The sequence below is a fragment of the Nyctereutes procyonoides genome, unplaced genomic scaffold (assembly GCF_905146905.1).
Source record: "Nyctereutes procyonoides isolate TBG_1078 unplaced genomic scaffold, NYPRO_anot_genome, whole genome shotgun sequence".
Classification (NCBI taxonomy): Eukaryota; Metazoa; Chordata; class Mammalia; order Carnivora; family Canidae; genus Nyctereutes; species Nyctereutes procyonoides.
This window is the reverse complement of record NW_026575082.1, coordinates 35,035,361-35,048,861: the sequence shown is the minus strand read 5'-3', so window position 1 is coordinate 35,048,861 and position 13,501 is coordinate 35,035,361. Positions and strand designations below refer to the sequence as shown.

General features: G+C 34.9%; 1 protein-coding gene across 1 annotated transcript in view; it reads right to left on the bottom strand.

The window, feature by feature from the left end:
- The window catches only part of LOC129514645 (low-density lipoprotein receptor-related protein 1B), a 1,831,349-nt gene that overhangs the window by 951,938 nt on the left and 865,910 nt on the right, over positions 1-13,501 (bottom strand). Inside the window, exon 6 of the mRNA XM_055333402.1 lies at positions 11,504-11,761. Within this exon, the coding sequence (XP_055189377.1) occupies positions 11,504-11,761 (258 nt within the window). The remainder of the gene's footprint in view (positions 1-11,503; positions 11,762-13,501) is intronic.

The following is a 13,501-nucleotide window of genomic DNA, read 5'->3' as shown; positions in this document are numbered from 1 at the left end:
AATGAGAGAATCAATCTGAGTGATTCTCCCTAAGACCTTTAAAACAATATTTCTCAAAGTGGATAACATAAAACCCTAGCTATTTGGGATATTAATACATATTAGGTGTATACCTGATTATATATATATATATATATATATATACACACACACACACACACACACTCATATCACCTCCTTACAAACAAGTTTCCAGAGAAACATACAGACACATCCACAAAAATATTCAAGTGTTCAGTCTCAATAAATAAAGAAAATTCTGGGCTACACAAAGTTAAACAAGTACTTTACTGAAGGATTTTGAATAATATTTAACATGTTATGTACATATAAAATCCAGTAAGTTTCAATAGCATGCAGAATTTCCTAAATTTGCTTGACTACAAAATGATTTTTACAAAAATGTCTTATAGAACTGGTTTCACAAGGAACATATTTTAGGAACTTGTACTGAAAAATGATTTTTTTAAAGATTTTATTTATCTATTTACAAGAGACAGAGAGGGAGGCAGAGACAAAGGCAGAGGGAGAAGCAGGCTCCCTGCAAGGACCCTGATGTAGGACTCGATCCCAGGAACCCAGGATCATGACCTGAGCCAAAGGCAAATGCTCAATCACTGAGCCACCCAAGTGTCCCTAAAAAAGGGTTGAAGTATAACTATTGTAAATGATTAAGGGACAGAAAAATAAGAAAGGGATAAAAAGAAAAGAAACAAATATTCCTCTTCTTTCACACATGGACACACAAACACACATGCCCAGAAATATCTCAAATTATAAGAAAAACAAACACAAAGTAATAGAAGGGGAAATATGGTTAAATCTGGGTGGGATCTTAGTAGTTATGTGAATAAGTTTGTTATGTTATGTTATGTTATGTTATGTTATGTTATGTTATTTAATCAGAGAGAGAGAGAGTGCACAAACCAGGGGGGTGTGGCAAGCAGAGGGAGAGGGAGAAAGCAGACTCCCCACTGAGAAGGGAGTCTAATGTGAGGCTCAGTGCCAGGACCCTGGACCATCATCTGTGCCAAAGGCAGATGCTTAACCCACTGGCACCCCAGTTCTTTAATTTTAAATGATTTGCTTAAGGTCATATAGCCAGTTAATGTCAGAGCTAGGACCATATCAACTCACCATTCCTTTTACCCCAATTATTGTGGTGATAGAAACATTAACCAGTGTTAAAATAAGTGTACAAGTCACAAGATGTTACAGCCTGAAAAAAATAAAATTATAAATACCACAAAATTATTCAAAACCTGAAATGCTGTATGCTAGTTTTACTACTTTGTTTAATTATGCTCCGACTTCTCACTGTCTTTAGATTTGATGCTAAGTTCCTATTCTAAAGATGTCTACAACAGTAAAAACTTTTAATTGTCAAGGAATATGAGGAGAAAAAAATGCCCATTTTACTTGACAATCCTTTAAGGAAATGCAAAATAAAAAGAATTAAAGTAAACAATTATAATTATAGTGAAAATTATCATATAAATACTAAGTCAGAAATTATTTTACTAGGGCTATTTGCCATAAAACTAATAGCTTCTCTTTTTTTTTTCCTTCTCTTTTTCCTCTTTCCCTCATTTCCTTCTTTCTGCTATGACGATAAAGCTTATTAACACAGAAGCACAGGTTTCAGTAATTAGATGTCATGGATTTCAAAAATAGTCCATGACTTATTTATTCATTATAAAAAGGGCATTTTAACTTTCAAGTTTCAGATTGGTAGCTTAGGAAAATCTGCCAAATACTTTGGCCTACTTAGTGTATGGCATCATGATGGGATCATCAAGACAGCCCAACTTTGATTATTAAAATCCATAATGATGCAAGCAGACATGTGAATCTAGACAAAAAAAAATACTATGAGAATAATGATTTAAAAATTTTATATAATACCAAGCAAATTTTGTAGAGAAATACATAGCTAGCATGTAAGGTATATTTCACAAAATTCATAGGGAAAAATACCAAAAATTGAAGCTTAGCACATTGTTAATATTTGCTTTGGTGAGTTTCAAGCATGTTGCCAAATGACAAGAAAAAGTAATTTAGCCCTTTGCAGCCTGACAACTGAACTAACAATGAAGACAAATTTATGGAACACACTGCTAAGAGTATTCTTTTCTCCTTCTTCTCTTCTTTTTACTAGGCATTCAGGATAGTCTTTTATGATTGCATTCTTATTGCAAATCAGAATGGGGTACTTCAAAATATAAATTCATCTAATGTTGATATAAAAATTAAGACATAATTTAACATCACTGCCTACAGCATTAAGCATATGGTATCAAAAAGGGAATTCTGAAAGTGCTCTGGCAATGTGTCCTCAGGTCAACATTTTTGCTAATTTTAACTCTCTCTGTCTCTTTTATTTATTTTTATTTATTTATTTATTTATTTATTTATTTATTTATTTATTTATTTATTTATTTATCATTATATGGATGGCCTGATCACTTTGCTAAAATTCCAGGTCCCAACAGGAATGCACTGTATTAAGTAGCCACACACACACACACACACACACACACACACACACACAGCAGTCACGTCTCAGAAAAAAGTTATATAAATATGATAAACATAAAATGAGAAGCTTTTAAGAAGTATAAAGAATTTAACAAAGCATGTATTTGCTTTTAAAACAAGAGTTAATAAAAATGCGTATCCAGGAATAAAGAGTTATAATACCCTTATGGAAGATTTGCTTTAGATTCGTCACAGATGTATCATAGGGAATACTATAAAACAAGTTATTACAAACAAGATTTTTGTTAAGATTTATATTTCCACAAGATACGCTAATCAAAAAGTCTAGATTCTAAGGGCACCTGGGTGGCTCAACTGGTTAAGCATCCAATCTTGATTTCAGCTCAGTTCATGATCTCAGGGTCATGGGATCAAGTCTGGCATAGGGCTCTGCATTTAGTGGAGAGTCTGTCCCTCTCCCTCTTTTTCTCCCCCAATCTATGCTCAATCTCTATCTCTCTTTCTCAAAAAGGAAAAAAAGAAAAAATCTGAATTCTAAATAACTAAAACAAACGTGTGTGTGTGTGTGTGTGAGAGAGAGAGAGAGAGAGAGAGAGGAAAATCTTGACAGTTTTTCTTTAAAAGGCTCATAAATTTATAAGAAAATGATGGTCTTAGACATTTCTTCTTCAGCTATTCAACTAAGAGTTGAATAATTCCTGAACTTTTTCTAATGGAATGGTAGAACCAAAATTGATCAATTTTTGAACAGACATCACCTCTGATGAAGAATGAAAAGGATACAACCCCACATTTGAAGTAGCTGACAGAGTTTCTCAGGGGTTGAGAAATAGAAAGAAATTCTGACTCTCTGGGCATATGGATAGTTCAGTGATTGAGTGTCTGCCTTTGGCTTAGGTCATGATCCTGGGGTCCTGGGATCAAGTCCAACATTGGGCTCCCTGTAGGGAGTCTGCTTCTCCCTCTTCCTGTGTCTCTGCCTGTGTCTCTCATGAATAAATAAATAAATAAATAAATAAATAAATAAATAAATAAATAAAATATTTTTAAAAAAGAAAGAAATCCTGACTCCTTCACTTATTATCATAAAAGGCATCTGGGGCCCTGATAATAACTAAGTATATATACTTGAGATAAGAAACACATTCACCATTTTATGCATTCAAGGACCTAAATATAGGACAACAGAATTTCCCTCTAGAGAAAAAATTTAATCAGACCCAGGAAGGAAAAGGGTTAAAAAGTTCACACTATGTTGTTCTATTTAATCTCTGCACTAAAAAATAATTGACCTCTACTTTAAGAGCTTTGGCTCCAATAGTGTTTAATTGAATTGCCTTAGGATGGTGAGACTCTTTTTTTTTTTTAAGATTTTATTTATTATTTATTTATTTATTTATTTATTTATTTATTTATTCATTCATTCATTCATTCATTCATTCATGAGAGACACACTGAGAGAGAGAGGCAGAGAGACAGAGAGAGGGAGAAGCAGGCTCTTTGCAGTCCCCCTGATGCGGGACTCTATCCCTGGACCAGGATCACACCCTGAGCTGAAGGCTGATGCTCCACCACTGAGCCAGCCAAGCGTCCCGGATGGTGAGACTCTAAAAGGTCTGGATCAAGTTGCTCCTATGATCATTGAGATTAGGACCCAAAATAAAACTATAGGCATATACCTTGGGGAAGTCAGAGACTAAGCCCATAAAAGCCAATAGTCATTGAGAAGACTCAGTGCCTCAGAAATATTTAAGATTAATAGGTGAGGCTATTATCTAGACACAGATCAGATCTTACTTAGCCATTCTGCAGACTGGTTTCCTAAATGTCTCTGGCAGTGATCTGGTATAGTTTCTCTGGAAGTTGGCTTTAACTTTGTTCTCTCTAATTCTGTCCTCACCCTTCCCTCCCATCTTAAACTTAAAGGAGTCATCTTTCATTGGTGAAACTAACAGGTAAACACAAAATTCAAATATAATGCACCTGTTTTATGATGTCATAAGATCACATATCACATAAGAAGGGCTGTTAAAATCAAATGGAAAAATTTTGGAAAGAATATGACACCTTAAAAATGAGTAAGAGGTGCTTGGTTATAGGGAAGGAGAACCTATGTTCTAAGATAAAGAAGCAGCATATGCAAACATACATGAAAACGAAAAAATGATGTATGTTAAAGGACGTATAAGTACTATTTTTAGGTAGAACATATGATTTGAGTAAGGAGAGGTTGGGCAGTTTAGCTGCCTGCAGGGAAGCCAGATTGATGAAGTCTTATTTTAACCTGAGCTAAAAAAGAATCTACATCAAGTGATTCTGCATTTAAGTAATGGAGAATCATGGCCACTGTAGCAGAATTATAGCGATTGGAATGAACATACAAGTCCACGCAGAGTGGACCACTTCACTAGCAATCATTTTAAAAAGGCAAATTAAAGCAACAAGAATGGTTTTTAACCAATAATTATAAAGTTCAAGTTCATAAAAATTCAATATTTTTTAAATTCAATATTTGAGCATATGTCCTGTAATAAAGTATAACAAGGTTCTATGATGATTTATCTCTTCATCATTGTGACACTGTGTGATCTTAGGATGTTGCTGCAAAGTTCCACAACCATAATCATATTCTAAAGTGCAGACTCACATGAGCTTCCACTGTTTGGGATCAGCATTTCTACTACTACAGGCGGATTATTTTGTCTCGAGATTGTGCTTATATTTCAATAGAGACACAACCTGGTCATTCTTATCCAGCCATATCCTAAGAGCCTATCCTGGAGAAGCTTGCAAAACAGTAAAGGCTATGAAATTCCTAGTTTGGGTTAAGGCAAAAGTGCACATTTCATAATCAAGAAAGATCATTGCTTAGTACCTATTGATACCAAAAGGTAAAGATTTCTTATTAACCTCAAATAATATTTATTTTGTTAATTTCATTTTCTCATCTATAAACTGACAATTACAAACAGTATGCAGATTACATTTTTATGATGGTAATGAAGTATATATGTAGAATTTCTTCATTTTTTAAAAATGTTTGTTATAAATTGATTTATATATTTGAGTGCACAATTAAATATTTAGGATATTTAGGACTTTTTCCTTGTCTATGTACTTTGTGAATTTGACTATGATATGCCTTGGTGAAGGCTGGTTGTTATTGAACTTAATGGGAGTTCTCTGTGCTTCTTCGATTTTGATGTCCATGATCTTTCCCAGATTAGGGAAGTTTTCAGCTATAGTTTGTTCAAATAAATTTTCTGCCCATTTATCTCTCTCTTCATCTTCTGGGACTCCTATGATATGAAGTTTATTGTGTTTTACTAAATCGCTGAATATTCCAAATCTACCTTTGTGGAGACCATTACCTTTCTTTCTTACTTCCTTTTGGCTTCATTATTTTCCATAATATGATCTTCTATATCACTGATTTGTTTGTCTGCTTCATCTATCCTCATTTTTATGGACTTCATTTGTGTTTGCATCTTGGTTATAGCATTTTTAATTTTGACCTCACTAGATTTTAGTTCTTTTATCTCTATAGTAAGGGATTCTATAGTGTCTTCTATACTTTCTCCAAGCCAAGCTAGTATTCTAATAATTGTTTCATATCCTGGTTCAGACATCTTAACTGTATCTGTATTAATTAAATCCCTGCCTGTGAGATCTATCTAGTGTCCTTTCTTTTGGGGTGAATTCCTTCATTTTATCATTTTGCCCAGAGAAGAAGAAAAAGAACGAAGAACAAGAAAAGCAAAAACAAAACCAAACAAAAATGAAATAAAAAACAAAAACAAAGCAAAAAAACAACAAAGGAAAAATAAAAAGAAAACAACAAGGAAAACAAAACACAAAATCAGAAAACCAAAAAGAAACAAAACAAAACAAAACAAAAAGATACCCCCTCCCAACCCCCCCAGATCCTGGGTGTTTTTCAGCTTTCTTGTTAAAACTCTAGATCCAAAAATAAAATTAATTAATTAATTTAATTTAAGTAGACAAAAATAAAACATATATATGAAAAGTATAGATATAAAATTTTTAAAAATTAATAATAAACATTAAAAGAAGGAATTGGAAAATATAATAAATATATAAAAATAAAAGAAATAAAGAATAAAAGTAAAAAAGGAAGCTCAATCCTGTTTTCCCTAGAGCTGAAGCTTTGCAGCCCTTTATCATCAATAACCTTGGTGTGAGCTAGTTGTTTGTTTGCGGGGGGTGGGGGGTGGGCTGCATTGACTCTCAGGCTGACTTGTTTAAGAGGAAATGCTTCTCCACAGCCCAGGGGGATGCGACATGTACAAAGCTCCAGCTTCCATGAGATGGCGCTTTCTTGCTCCCTGAAGGATTTCAGCACTGTTGAGTGATGAAAATGGCTGTACCCTGCTCTCTAGCCTCAGACCTGAAAGTTCATATTACCTATTATTCAGTGAGCCCCCACAGAAAAGCACTCAATCACTGTGTATCTTCAATTTCCATCAGAACTCTATATTCACATTGCCCCTCTTGGAGCCTTTTTTTATCTCAAGTGTGGACCAAGTTGCAAAACTCCAAATTTTAGGAACACAGGGTGTAAACCCACACTATTCTTCAGAGGAGGGGTCCCCACAATTGCCAGCCAGTCGCATCAGTAGTCACTCATGGTGGTTTGCAGTTTATAGCAGAAAGCCAACACCAAGACCCACTGCTCTCTGCTGGCTTCTCAGCATCTATGCCTGGCAACAGCATAGCACTTGTTCTTCCTGCAACCCAGGGGATCCTCAGACCATTCTGTCACTTCTGGGATCCTGCCCCATTTGCCACCTGAGCACCTTTAATCCAGGCACATCCCCCATGGTAGTGAACTTAAAAGTTCATATTGTGTGCTCCCCCACTTCTATTACTTTGGGGTAGCCTCCCTAAGCAAGCTCCAACTGTACCAGCACAACCACAGCTATGTCTGCTATGTCTCCCCCAAGTGAACTTCCATACCTCCTACCTTTGAAAAGGTGGCCATTTTTAAACTTCTACTTATAGACTTGATAGTTTTGTTCTTTCATTTGTTCTCTGATTTCTTGGGTGTTCAGAATAACTTGATAACTATCTAGCTGTTTTCGAGGCTCAGACAAGCTGAGGGTCCTCTTACTCCTCTACCATCTTAACTCCTCCCCTATAGGTAGAATTTCTTAACCTATAAAATAAATGTTCGGTCAGTGTTGTTCAACATGATTATTAGAGAGTTGCTAACTCAAGAGAAAGGAGTAAAATTTATAAAGGACAAATAAAGTGTCAAAATCCCTAAATTATCCAATCAAGGGTTTCATTTAAAGTATTTAGGCAGAGGTTCAAATGGAAAATGAGCTAAGACTGACACTGAAACAGGCCAAAAAGAAAAGAGAGAGAGGAAGATAAAAGCCAGTAAATGAGGCTAATTCAGAAGCAAAGTTTAGAAAGAATAAGTGATTCTTTTATTTTTGTCCAGGAATATTCTGCTGGACTAGAGCTGAGTTCATGAATGGATCAGGACAAGCTGGTCAAGTCCATATTAGAATCCTAAAAGTCATACACAAATATTGCAAAATATTGAAGGATTATACATAAAAATGGAATAGAAGTATCTACTATCCATCTAGGAGAGAAAAATCTGGTCCTGAATCATCTGGTTAAGAAGGGATTAACTTCCTATTCTTCCTATTTCAATCATCTCTGTGTGCTTTCTCCTGAGGAAAGAGCTAGACATGGCTATTTGAATCCCATAATTCTTGTTTATTTGGGGTATCTGTGTCCCTACTACAGACAGCACTTTCCAAGAAAAATCGGGGGAAATAATGAGTTGCTGCAGATGTGCTTTGTGTGAATACTTTGTTGGAAAACCAATTTTGCTTACAAAACACTTCAAAATTTTCTCCAAAGTCTACAACTTTCAAGCTAAAACACTAGATAATAAATATCAGATATCTTTAAATAAGAAATATAATCTCTAGCATTTTCCCCAATGTGCATTGTTTAATATAATTGAGTATATTATTATCACTCTTCAAACTCTCACACTGTTGCTTAGGAGTGATTCTCAATGTTAAAGGTAGGCCTTTGTAAGTGAATATACATCAGGATCAACTGGTGGGCCTTTTCAAATGAAATAGCTTTCCACATCTTACCTTGTCTACTTTCCTTCCAAGATTCTTATACCTCTCTTCCATTTAGAGACTGTCTTTTTGAGCCATGGTTCCTAAAGTTAGTGTACATAATTAGTTTTGGCTCGCAAAAAAAAAAAAAAAAGCCGAGACCCACTGGAGCAGTGGGGTGTTTAGCAATGACTAATAAAGTCGGACCCAATTCACGCCTGTAGCCAGTACTCATTGTGTGCTTTACCCAGTTTCTCACTGTCCCAATTTCTCCCTCAGCATAAGAGGCATACTTAGGTTTTCCTAATGCATATAGTCACTTAGTACGTTCAATAACTCATAGATATTATTTGTGGTAGATTTGGGAGGTTCTTTGAAAGTACCAGTGTTTGTCTTTCTAACGTAGAAGAAAAAACATAAGATTTAGTTGTCACATCTCTGCCTTCATTTTAGGCATTCAATATTGTCTAATATATGAGTTCTGTAGCTGAATTTTTTCTATTACAAAACGGGAAGTGCATACAGAAATGTGGTATGTATACAACGAGGTAAGATAGAAAATACAAATTTTAAACACAAATTATTGCACTAAGCTGTTTGAATAAATCATCATGCAGATTTTAAATGCAAGTCAGTTTGATCTATAATGATTCCTTTTCTCCTCATTGTCAATTTAAAAAATAATAATTTTTGTTTTCAAAAAGAATTCTTTCCTCAAGGTAAATTCAGAGAAAAGCATGTACAGAAGAGTGGATAGTGACAGGTATTCAGGAATACTCCCAGCAGTTCATTATTTTTGTTTATATAGTACAAGAGAGATTTTATGTAATTATACATGCAAGGAATATTCCAACTTCATTATCAACTCAAAAACTGTCATGGTGAATGAAGGGCCCACCATATCCAATGGCAGCTATTCTCTGACAAGTTGATGAAATGCATGGTTTGCAAGCAATGACAGAGGAACCTAGCCCTGCTCACACCTCTGCCCCACTCCCATCATTAAATTACTTCCACACATTTAATCACTTTTCTACAGTGACTGAAATTGCACAGCTTAAATGTGCCTTTGTCAAAATATATTTATTCTAATTAAAAGATTTCCATTGCATTTATTATTTATGGTTCAAAATAAATGTTCTATTTAGGATTTCAGTGAATTACTTAACAAAAATATCTTTAGTTTTCTAGATTTGCCAAGAAATGTCTTTTAACTCAAATGCAATCTAAGTTACAAATTATATTCTACACATATTTTAATGTGTAATTGCTTGACCATACCCAGATTTACTAAAGTAAAAAAAAGTTGTTTTCAAAATACATATTACAGAAGAAATTACTTCTACTAATAGAGCATATTAAATGTAGAAAAGTTGCTTAAGTAAACCTGGAAAATAATTTTACCTGGCAACTTAGTGAATATCTTAGCTATTTGACTGCTAATATTTATTCCTTTTGCTACAGACAAATACATTTGAATTAGTTGAAGTAATCATTAATATGGTAGGGACTGAACCTTTTGTTTGAACAGTTTCCAACAGCTGGCTCAGCCAATGACTGAGATACTCAAATCACACAGTGGCACTAGTTGTGCCAGCACCACTTATTATTTACTATTTATTAGGAATTAACATTTTCCAAAGAATCCTTGAAAATAGCCAATGTCTACCACTTTCACTAGGTATTTTGGTTCAGTGTCACAATAAATAGCTTTTGAAATTGTTTTATTTATGTTAAGGGGATTTTTAAATCATTGGATTTGATTTGCTAAACATTGATTTATGTTCATTCAACTATATACGATCATACCTTTATATTCCATTTTTATAATTTTTGCTACTGATTCATTTAATATAATCATACTTATTACATATTACATGATATTTTTATGTTTAATAAAATTAATAATCAATAATTTTAATTGTATGCCAAAAATATTAATGAAATATAATTATTGAATCCAAACTGCCAAAGGTTCTACATCTGAAAAATACATTTATTCTATCACAGTACTTTTTTTTTTTTGCTTCTTAACTTGACTGCACATTTTTCTTTACTTTTCTACCAATTTTTATGTTAGCAGCATTGGGAAGAATAATTTTTATTCTGTAAATCATAAAATAAATGGACACATGTTGAAATTCTCATGCATACAGATTCCCCAGGCAAGTACAAATAAAATTTATACTCCTATGTTAAAGGGGTGGAGGTCAGGACAGAGAGAGAGAGAGAGAGAGAAAGAGACATTGAGAGAGCGAGCACCCCCTTAAAAGAAAGAACTAATATGTGTATTCGTGTAACAATGTGATTTAAATTTACAGTAATATGCAGGAAGTACAGTTGTTAGTTTGTAAATTTCTGGCATAAGAAATCAAAATAAATCAAAATCACAAGTCATTCTTTTGGAAGATACATTAAAATTCTGATCTGCTAAGAAAAAAGTCAACAAACACAGGTAGTTGTTACCAATTAGCATAAATCTAATAGTTTTTAAGGCATTTTAACAAACACTACAGTTGATGAGCTTATAATTATCAACTCTGTTTCTTACTTTTTAAAACTTCCACCTTCACTATCACATTGTGAACTATCACTCAGTGGCAAATTATAATTCTCATTTAGGTGACACTGTAATAAGCATTAAAGAAGAATTAAAATTAACTCCGTAACTTGCTACTTACATAAACAGTGAAACCATGTGTGTATGTGTCTGTATATTCAAAACAGGGAGTGGATACATTTATATAAGTACATTCATATTTGCATATATAGGTTTCTCATGCCAAATACTATGTTAGAAAAATCTAAGAATCCTGTTAACTGATCTATAAATGAAATCCTTAAAGGGCGACATATAATATGAGTTGACATATAATATGAGTTGAAATACTCACTGTGGAAGGATTGAAGAATATTGATTGTCCACTCATCTATTAGTCTTCCTGTTTTTGTTATCTGGATACATTTGAGCTGATTTGAAGATTCTCTTGATTCAATCCAACAAATCATGTCTTCATTATAAATAAAATCCAGAGTATGAATTTCATTTCCATTGACTGAGCTCAGGGTTGCCATTTTACTTCCATTAAGATAGAAAACTTCAATTGTTTCAGAATTTGCAATTAAAAGCATAGGCAACCTATCTGTAGGTTCTGGAATAAAGGAGAAAGAGACATGAGTTCAATAAAAGGCAATTTTTTTTCACACTATTGCATTACTTACTAAAAACTTATTTCTATATTTTAACATATCTCTAAACTAATAAAATTGCTTGCAAAAGTATTTACTAATAATTCCTATGGGAGAGGAGGCAAAATGATGGAATAGTAGGGGTCCTCAATTCATCTGGTTCCACAAACTTACCTAGAGAACTTTCAAAACATTCTGAACACCTACAAATTCAACCTGAGATGTAAAGAGAGCACAGCTGGAATGCTAAAGAGAGAAAAGTGATAGCTTCTGAGACGGTAGGAAGGCAAAGAAAAGAGGTGGGGAGAGGAGCCATGGCAAGCCCAGCAAACAGGGCCCAGAAGCAAAGCCAAGCTGAAGCAAGCTTGGGCACAAAAGCTGAGCCCTGGCCAAGTAGGAACTTTAAAAATCCACAGCTGAGTCTTCCTGACTGAAAAGTGCTCAGCAGGGAAATAGGGAAAAATCCCAGGAGGGGCAGTGAAGCCTCAATATTCCTGGAGACACAATAAGAATAGGGGCACCCAGGAAAAGGCTCGTCGCAAATCTCAGTCAGATTGTGGTAAAGGGCTGGAATGCTGCAACCCTCTGGGGCATTTGGAGAAGCTGGCTGGTTATCCTGGCAGGCGCTGGAGCTCCCTTGACCCTAGAACCTGGCAATGGATGGAGGTAGCTGTCCTCCATTCTCTTTGGCGGAGGCAGATCCCAGGAGCACAGGTCCATCTGCACAGGGATGATGATCCAAGGGCACTGAAGCAGACAAGACTGGCTATCCACCATGCCCTTCAGGAGAGGCAGACCTGGGAGGGCACAGGACAGTGAGGTTCTCCCATCACTGGGTGACCTTCAATTTATGCAGATCAGTGCACCTGTGCCTGCCCACAGGAACATCTAGGCCATTGTGGACTGGAAGACTGTGTTTCGGTACTAATGGGAAGCAATTGGCTCTAGAGCTGAAGATCTGCCCACCACCATTTTTAATTTTTTTTTCCGTCTTTTTGCCTTTCACCTGGAAGAGGCAGAACCTCTAGAACAAAGGCTGCAAAGAATAAACAGCTCATATGAGCCCAGCACCCAATAAGAGAAGGGGCAGCTCTGCCCCGGCACAGACACCCAGGAATCAGTACAACAGACCCCGACTGCAGAAGAACTGCTGGAAGAATAAGGGAAGACCAAGTTCACTGACCAAGCAGAACTGGAAAGCTCCAGGACTGAGGGAAAATAGTATATAGAACTAGAGGGTTTTTTTCATTACAATTTGTTTATATTTCAGGTTAAAAATTTCCAATATATTTTCTCTTTTCCTGCCTTAAATATAATATTTACAAACTCTTCATATTTTGAAGCTTTTTCCTTTTTGACTTTCATATTTCTACAATTACATGTCTTAGTTATATTAGTTATAATTTTCATTTTTGGATTCCCTTCAACATATTCAGTTTAATTTTGGTGATGTACAAGTAATGTTTTTTTTGTTTTTTGTTTTTTTAATTTTCTGTCTTGTTGTGTTTTATAATGGTGGAAGTTAGTACCTTCTAACACATGGACCAAAATACACCCAGAACCAGGTGTAACACCTTGTTGGTTCATTCTGTGAGACTATAATCTCGTTCTTACCATTCTGCTCCTCTATTTTATCTTGTTTCTTTCTTTCTTTCTTTCTTTCTTTCTTTCTTTCTTTCTTTCTTTCTTTCTTTTTTGGCTGA